Source organism: Sinocyclocheilus rhinocerous, unplaced genomic scaffold, assembly GCF_001515625.1.
Source record: "Sinocyclocheilus rhinocerous isolate Xijiao unplaced genomic scaffold, SAMN03320098_v1.1 scaffold1235, whole genome shotgun sequence".
Taxonomy (NCBI): Eukaryota; Metazoa; Chordata; class Actinopteri; order Cypriniformes; family Cyprinidae; genus Sinocyclocheilus; species Sinocyclocheilus rhinocerous.
In genome coordinates this window covers 48,723-58,388 of record NW_015657962.1, presented here as the reverse complement: position 1 = coordinate 58,388, position 9,666 = coordinate 48,723, and the positions used below count along the sequence as shown (strand labels likewise).

Here is a 9,666-nt window from a genome sequence, read left to right as displayed (position 1 = left end):
TCTGTCTGTCTATCTATCTATCTATCTATCTATCATAAGCAATATGATATTAATAACAATAATTTCAAGAATTCAAATGATCACAATTATTATTTGAACTGTTTTTATTTGCAGAATATCCTGTTGGAATATCTGTACGCAATGATTAGCTCAAAAGAGGAGGATTCACTAAGATTTCTGCAGTATGTTGAAGACTATGGACTAAGAGCATATAACAGATTGATCTCACAGAACATCGTGTGGAATGAGAAAAACTGGATTAAGTTTCAGGGGAAAATCGACAAGAAACAAAAACAGGAAGAAGCCATTAAAAGGTAAGAGGGAAAATATGTTAGCAATGCATAAATAAAAACTAAAATAAAATAATAAATTGCACATATTGCAAACACCCTCATTTAAGACTGTGGATATAGGGATGCTCACTCAAGCTGACATAAAACATTATAAGCATTCACTCATTTTCACACACTCTTAACTAAATGTATATAAATGACAGCCACAAAAAGAAACAACCCTTAATATTGTTACCCATGATGCTCCCTCACACCGAATCCCTCTGGCAATAACAGAAAAGACCATGTCCCCTTCTACATGTGGATGTTGATTATTTTTTTATTTTTTTTACATACTTGGAGTTTGGACATGTTCATAATCTCTTTCATCCTTGTGACTTGAAAGGTTATGTGCAAGACACACACCCAAAGATAATTTTGAATAATGTTGCACAACATTTGTATCAGTTTCATACTAGTCATTAGTTTTTCATCTTAATGTAATTTCAGTCATAGAAAAGTGATTGTAGTCATGAGCACAGGCTTCAGATGGATTTTGACACTTTTTAAAACAGTGGCCTTGCTAACATAAATGCAGCTGTAATTGTGTCAGTGGGCAATCTACTGTTGAGTGCTGCCCCTGACCCGTTGGCATAGACTGTATTGATCACATTTGCAACAGTCTTCTAAGTGCAATAAAAGCTAAATGCTCTCAGAGACCTCTTTCATGCATATGGCTCAGGCCTCAACTACTTAAAAAAAACATTTATTTCAACTTTGACATGATGTAAGTTTGTGCTTACCAGGAATGCTGGCTAATCTTAATACACCAGTTACTGGGAGGCATTACATACATGGCAAAACATGCACAGCAGTCACTTTTGTTTAGCTTTTAATGATTTAAGCTTTAAAGCAACATAGAACCTAATGATAACAAGATAAGTTTGGTCCAGACTTTTTAATAATTTACAAACCAGAAAAAAATGCTGTTTATAATAAATAAATTTGTGGTGAATTAGAACAATTTATTGTGGTTGTCATCCAAACAAATATGGTAATGGGAAAATATTTTAATTGTTTTTGATTTAGCAAGAAATGTACCCAAAAGAGCTTAGGTGTCCCACATTACCATTCACTTTTTAGGTCATCTCAACATCTTTTGACAAATTGATCACTGAATCTTCATAATGCTAACTATATCTGTTGATGTCTGCTCACAGTCAAAATCTCCTATATGAGGTGCAGTTGATATCCCATCAGCACTATACACAAGATAGCAGATAGCAGTGTTTGATTAAACAGTCTTCAGTGAGACCCTGATTTACATAAGACACTTCAGTGTTGCAGCTACTTGAAGCTGAAGAGCTTTCACCAAAATATTACCACAAGTTAAAGGGTACAGAAGAGTATTTATTCTCTGATATTGGTCTACTTCTGGTCTGCCTATCAGCTGTTGCTGATATAAAATATTCATACTCAGTGGCTGGAGAATGAGGGCTAGAAAAAAGGAATAGCTGGATTTTTCATGAGGCATATAAGTGGGTCAATGAGACGACCCATTTTTACAGGAACTGATGGGAAGAGAGAGAGAAAATCTGGTAGAAAGAGATTACGTGTGAAGAGTGTGCTAGCAGGAGTTGTGTTCTGCCTGGTGACAGCTGGAGCAGTCACCGACCAATCAGATTGCTTGCACATGCACATTGCTCTGAGTGAGGTGGGTCTTCTTTTATTCTCTGCTGTTCTGTTGGAGCTTTCACTGTCTCTGGGAGTGCACAGAAACTTTGTCCATACACAGCCTCACATGTGTATGCTGTAAACACTGAAGAGCATGGACACCTCAACGATGCTGTAAACACTGAAGAGCATGGACAGAAATAAAAGGAAATAATGAAGTTTATATGATACTATACAGGACTGAAAAATAGTTTAATGTTTAAGATCAGTGGTGTCAAACTCAATTCCTGGAGGGCAGAGTTTCGTTCCAACACACATACAATTTAGTTTTCAAATAAGCTTGAAGAACTTAATTAGTTGGATCAGGCGTGTTTAATTAGGGTTGAATCTAAACTCTGCAGGGCTCCGGCCCTCCAAGAATTAAACTGTTCTGTGTATGACATTTTAATATAAAGAATTACTTTTCTTTGTTTTTCAATATTTTGAAAAGGTTGTAAGAATGCTGTCCAGCAGCTTCTAATATATTGGAAGTAATGACATAAATACTTTTACTGGGCAAGGGCAATGTAATAAATAATAGACCTGTCTGATACAGTCTGTTTAATTGGCCATATTTAAAGGCGATGTAATTTCTGGTTTTCTGAATATGTCATTTTAAAATGAAAGAAAATAAATAAATAATAAAAACATTTGCAGCATAATTACAATTCTTGTTTTATGGTTGCTTTATTCAGAATTTCAAAAAGATTGTGTAACACTACACTGAATGCTCTGCTAAGGAGAAGCATAGTGTCAGTTACATTTAACAGTAGGAAACGTGTCTGCGCCAAGTAGGAACAGGCACATGCAGTGCTGACAGCTGCTCCAACATCACCGTTCCTCTTCCTAATGAGAGCTTAATGCCTGATCCGTCACGTGGGTGTGTGTGTTTAGATGGTTTTGTGTATGCGCGAGTGTGTGAGGAGACTGGTTACACAGAGCAGCAGCAGATTTTGTGTTTGGTTTCTGTGGGTACCCTGTTGCTAGGCAAATTAAGCCCCTGACCAATGAACCCTTCTCTCAAGACTCCTGCTGTTTAGCAGCTGTGTGTGCAGGAGTTACCAAGTTACACAAACATATGCACAGGTAATAAATGAACGCACCTTGAACTTTGGCAACACAAACAGCAATTGCATCTTTAACTCAAACAACTAATGGCTAGTGCAGTCATTCTCATTTGTGGAACAGAAATCTTTAGGGGAGAGAGAAAGAAAGACAGAGAGATAGAGACATTAACAGGGACCTTTGCTCTAGCACATCAAAAGAACCAAAGTAGATTATGACTACAGTGTGCAATAGAAACATAGATATAGTAATGAAAAAATGGCAAGTGTGGTTTTAACAGTTCATGAGAGACTAAAGAAGTTCAAGGATATTTTCCAGTGTAGTCCATAGAACATGTCATATTTTTGTAAAATTGTATCCCTGTTATCATTGCATCAAACCCTGGAAAATAAGCTCCATGTTATTTAAGCTTTAATTAAAAAAAAAAATTAATGAATTAAAACAAATAAAAAATAAATTGTGTGTGATAAAAATATATTCCTGCAGCCTTTTACTGTGTCATTAAGTCTGATGGGGTGCCAAACATAAAAATCAATAGCTCCAAATTAGCCATTTATTCAGATGAGTAACTTAAATCACAGATCTCATCAGAGTGCTGCTAACTGCAAGCACAGACATATATAAGCCCAAAATTATTTGCATAGCAGCACTGTATATTATGATTTTGTACAAGGGTTTTCAAACTGGGTTTGAAATCAACAGGCTGAAAAATCCTTTGTTTAGAGAACTGTACTGTAGTGTGCACTGTAATATTCAATCATTTATGAGATATTCAAATTATCCAAAACATTTTTTTTTTTCATTCATTCCAAGTGTTCTTCTGTGTCGTCATGTGGTGTAAATAAATTTAACATTCAATATTTCATTATAGGAATTGGTTAACTATAAAACAGAGTATGTAATTTCATACTGTTATTATTACATACTAATCTATATTTCTATATTTGAGTGATCTAAAAATAAAAATATACTAACCCCCAAATAAATAGTGACATATTGCTTTAATATATCACACAATGCTGCTATTTACTTTAAAATCCATTCATGAATGGTTTTATTTCTGGTCTCTTATCAGGGGGGAAGAGGTGATCACCAAGGGTAAGCACCTGCGAATGGGCTCCATGAGCATGCCGGCCCCTGTGGAACACATGTCTCCTCACCAGCACCAGCCCCCCTGTAACCCAGGTTTCACTGTTCGCTCTCAGTCCCTGCACTCTGTGGAAGGAGGGGAAGAGGAGGGCAGCCCCACATCCCGTAAGCAGCCCCCGCCCAAACCCCGGAGGGACCCCAGCACCAAGCTCAGCATCTCCTCTGAAGCTGTGGACCTCAGTCCCACCGGGAGTAAAGGCAATGACTCAGAGAGGTGTGACGGTAAGATTCTATGGTTGTTTAATCCAAGCTTCACCTTCACAATTCATGCTGCACAAAATGTTGAGATCAACTCTTTCTGTAGTTATATACTAGCTGATGTTAAATAATTGGTTAAATTGAATCCTATTGTTTCATGTAAAAGCAAACACACACACAACAATGTGGACAATTCCATAATTTTGAATGACCAAGTCATGTGAAGCCGTATCTGGAATTAGCACAAACATGACTATAGCATGTGATGTCTTTCAGATTAGGACAAAATTTGGGGCACGTTTTTACACATGCCAAGACATTATAAATCAGACAGAATTACTAGAGGCAACAGTAATAATCAAAATGTGAACATTTATTAATAAGTGAAAACACCCATGTACAAAAATATAAGACAGTATATATACAAGACAGGCTAATTAGAGCATAGTTTTCAATATTGCATACATTTAAACTCGTTTAACAAAAATATAACATTTAAAAGTAACATTTTAATTCAAGTGTATTAAACAGTTCTCTGTTATCCTTTTCAACCGAAATAGTGCCGAAATAATTCTCATACCGGTGTGTCGCTGAAATCTGATCCAGTGATGTGCAGCTGTTTTGTGGGGTAACTGCGAACCTCAGACTGCCGTCTCGCGTTTTACTCGTAGCTGAAAGATGCCATGACTGACTCTATAACCTGCCCATAAACAAACAGTATGGAGTTTTGAGAACATATTTTAACATCCAAATTAATTAGAATCAGTATTATAATGAATAAAATCAGTTTATGTTATGCAAGGCAAAGCGTTTCCATCATGCGAAACGACACATTTAGCTGACTGACATCTCGTCCTTGTATGTTGAGTTGCATAAAATAAAATCATTTACAGCACAGTAAAGATTTTATAGATGAAATAAAACTTATTCAAATATTAATTTCACTGAAGAAGTCCACCAAATCTGTGACGCTGAGAATCGCTGTCTCCTGAAGAGGATGAAAAGCCCATGCTCTGACTGTAACCCAACAGCTGAGTTAAAGTCCGTGCTGGGATGTTATATAAAATAACCCAGAGTTTTTTAGAGTGTGACTACTGTTTAATGTAAAAGCAAACACACAACAATGTGGACAATGCCATAATTTTTTATGTCCAAGTCATGTGAAGCCTTATCTGGACTGAGCACAAACAAGACCATACCATGTGATGTCTTCCAGATCAGGACAAACTATGGGGCACATTTTTACACATGCCAAGGCATTTATGCAGTTGACCCTAACTGTATCTCCCATCATTTGGGAAGATATTGTGTAGTGGTTGAAGCTGCTTACTTATAATTTGTAATTGTAATTTTGCAGGTTTTCATCCCTGAAAAAAAAGGCAAGCCATAAGCATCAACAGTGTTCCGGGGGCATCCTCATGCAGATCTCAACAAGCCTTATCAGTTTATGTATATGCAGTGATGGCTCTCTTTTATCTTTTATTTAGCTGTAGGCTACAAAAGTATTAAGTCAATTTATCTTTTTCAAGTTCTGAAGTGTGCCGTGACAGATGCTTTTTGTCGGAATTTTAAGGGATCACAGTGGGCACACAGATCTTCCTCAAAGCCACGGCAACCAACCCACAGAAACAGAGACCTCCTGCTGCTCCACCAATCCAGACATCAGACATCAGCCTCAACCAATCATCAGCGAGGTGACAGGAAGACAGAGTGTGGCAACAACCAATAAGGAATGGGCTAGCAGCCAGCTCAACAGCGCTTTAGCCAATGAGCACCAAAGAGTGGGGAATGTTACTCATTCAGAGGACAGTTGCATGTTGAACGAGAGGTTGAGGGGTGTGGGGGGAGGGACCAGCTAGCACAGAATTCATTCAGGAGGAGTGACTGACCTAGATTTAGTTCCCCTGGAGGAGAGAGGGCGAGGGTAAACAGATCTGCTCATAGGGAGGGGAAAGGCAGAGAGAGCAGGAGGAGGGGCATGTTCAGAGGTGTTGAAACAGATCCCAAGATCCACCAGACTACACTTTCACAGAATTAACAAATATTTAATCCGTTTTTTTAGGCATACGCAAAGGGATTCTCTGACTCACTGAGAGAACATGAACAATGACTTTAATCAGGCTGCAATGCAGTTTCACTCTCTTTACAAACCGACAAAGCATTTAAGGGAACATGTTCTTTGATATGATAAAAGATTATCTTTTCTCAGCACAGAAATCAGGACATTTTATAATTTTTATTCTCAGGGTGAAGTTGGAACATTAGAGTTAGTGTGTGTGTGTGTGTGTTTGTGTGTGTGTGTGTGTTTCCCAGTGTGTGTATTTCGGTAAACTGCAGCTTTTTTTATTGCATGTTGTATAAAATATATTAATGTGTATGTATATGGAGTTGGTGATATAGATGGTGATAGAGTTGGAGCAGGAGGACCACATGGTATCTGAATAATTAAAAGTTATTAAATTGTCCTGTGTACAGCGACCCAAACTCTCTGCTACTATGGTAGTATGCTAAATCATATATCTTTCTTCATGCATTTCTACTTACTCAGGAACACAAGGCTGCATTGAGGACTGCAGGAAAGTTCCCCCACCAAAGCCTAAGAGGAATCCCAACACGCAACTAAGCACTTCCTTTGATGAGTCTTACATCCACAATCATGGTTCAAAAGGTTCTCCCACCATGCTCTTCTCAAGTGATGTCCAGGCTCCTTCTCCTGCTCAGCCACAGGGCCCACAGGATTCAGACTTAGATGAACCTGTCTACATTGAGATGTCGGGGAATGTGGGACGAGAACTGATGCTCCGGTCTGAGGAAGATGAGCCGAGTGAGGCTGTCTATGAAGAGATGAAGTACCCAGGCCTTGACGAGTTTGACTTGCGTTGGGATATTTCTAGCTGTCGCTCACAGTGTGCCACACCCTGCACACCTGAGCTTGATATCCATGCCCCCCTAAGCCGTTGTACCACCCCTCGGGGCACGCCAGTTTGTGACATCCCTGCCCCATTCCCCAACCTGTTGACCCATAGGCCACCTTTACTGGTTTTCCCTCCAGTCCCAGCTCAGTGCTCGCCTAACTCGGACGAGTCCCCACTCACCCCTCTCGATGTTGCAAAGCTTCCTATGTTAGAGAACAGTTCTTATGGCAAGTCACCAACCTCATCTTCCCTGGAACCCTCTGGCTCTGCATCTACGCCACACCTAAGACGTGCCGAGAGGGAGCTAACAGCCACTCCTACAATAACAGTATCTGGGCGATCGTCGGCACCGCCACTGCCCTGTGCCCTCTATAAAAGTTCTTCCTCTTCACACGGTTATCAGCGCAGTCACTCAGCCTGCCCCTCACCTGTTAGTATGGGCCGCTGCCTGACGCCCCTCAGCCTCATCCGACCAGCTCCTTTTGATGGACCATTTGCTACAACAGGCTTTCCTCGCAGCGCCTCTGCCACACCACATGGAAAGGGATCACCACCGCAGGATGCAGGCTCAGGGGGACGGCATCATGGCTCTATGCAGAACGTCTCAGTGGCACGCTCACGGACGCCCACTAGCCCTCTGGATGAGCTCACAAACCTCTTCACCACTGGCAGGAACATGCTGAAAAAGAATACCAGCGGCAGAAAGAGCAAGGAGCCGCGAGAAAGTGAGTGCCAACTGCATATAATCATATTTAGTCACTAATTTAGTAATTGTTCACCAGTTTTAAAAACTTTAAAAAGTGCATTAGTAACAAATAGATACATGTGCAAAAGTGTAATTCAGTTTAGTGTGCAAAATCAATTTAGTAAAATTAAATAATTGCTGATTTAATTTATGTATCTTCTTGTATATTATTATTTTACTTATTAAACGCTGTTAATCATTTGAATTCTGGGTCCATTAAATCCACTTTATATTTGTAAACTTTCTAAGACTCTCTTGGACCCAACATACTCTTTGTGTTTAATCCAGAGAGATTAAAAGGCTAAAGCCTTCATTTTCCTACAGTCTCGTGCACAGCTATGTTCAAGCAGCTTTCAAAGAATCACTCAATCACAGATGAGCACGGATGGATGAGTTAAACACATGCACAGTACTATCTAGTGGACTCTTCTGTCTCAACATTCACCTTGTGTGTGCGCTGTTGTAAGGTGACCATCGTGGAATGCAGATTGCGGAAGTGTACTTTGGGCTTAAAGCGATAGACCAGTCCCAATACAGACATTTGCAGTGTTTGCACTTGACCACTTGTCTACTTACATAACGTATTTCCTTAGTTTGGCCCAAGACCATAAGTGTGTAAAACGTTTGATTACCTGGTGGCACACACTTACAACATAGTGATGTAAAAAAGTTTTTATAGAGCTCCATTTACACATTTTGATTTTCAGTGTACTAGACTATGTAACAGATGACACAATGTAATAATTGTGGTGCTTTTAATTAAGTGATAAAAAGCAGTTCCACATGTTTCACAAAATACATATGCTTGACTCACCAATAAAATGCCCAACACTTTACGTTTTAATAACAAATATATATAATATCTTTTTGATATATATATATATATATATATATATATATATATACATACATACCTACACACATACATATATATGTATATACACATATACAAACATATATACACACATATACACATATAATCAAAAACATAAATAAAATAAAACAAAACAGAATAAAACTTTTACTTATACATGTCTGAAAAGGAGTAGGAAGAAGCATAAGCTTATTTAATCCTACCCTACTACACTGCTCATTGATAATCATCAAAATCGGTTTCATAATTGTATCTTAATTACAATCTTGATACAATCAATATTAATACATTTACAAATTATTACATATACATGTATTTACACGTTTATTCCCATACACCAACACTAAATACAAAGAAAACTAAAATAATAACAGTTATAATCTTACAGTTTTTCTGAATTGCTAAAACACATTTCTTGAAACCATCACTCATTTTCTCAAAACCTTAAACACAAATCCAAATACTCAAACTAAATTCACGAAACCTCTGATTCTTCCATCAAAATCAAACAATCACTGCAAAACCATTTCACTTGCACTCAAAATCAAACAGTGCTCTCATCACACACACGAGTCAATAAAATAAAAAGAGTATTCATTAGACACTACAGAGAAAAATGGAGAACACAGCATCCAGAACATTACAGAAAAAAAGTATATTGTATTGAGTAAACAATTTTGCAATTCTGTAAAAAAGTATAGTAATTGCAACTGAGTAAGGTGAATATATTGTATA

The 9,666-nt window shown here is 38.2% G+C and overlaps 1 protein-coding gene across 1 annotated transcript in view; it reads left to right on the top strand.

The window, feature by feature from the left end:
• Nucleotides 1-9,666, top strand: part of nyap2b (neuronal tyrosine-phosphorylated phosphoinositide-3-kinase adaptor 2b) — a 36,144-nt gene that overhangs the window by 2,951 nt on the left and 23,527 nt on the right. The window contains exons 2-4 of the mRNA XM_016529960.1: nt 115-314; nt 4,126-4,421; nt 6,946-8,037. Coding sequence (XP_016385446.1) covers nt 142-314; nt 4,126-4,421; nt 6,946-8,037 — 1,561 coding nt within the window. The 5' untranslated portion in view covers nt 115-141. The remainder of the gene's footprint in view (nt 1-114; nt 315-4,125; nt 4,422-6,945; nt 8,038-9,666) is intronic.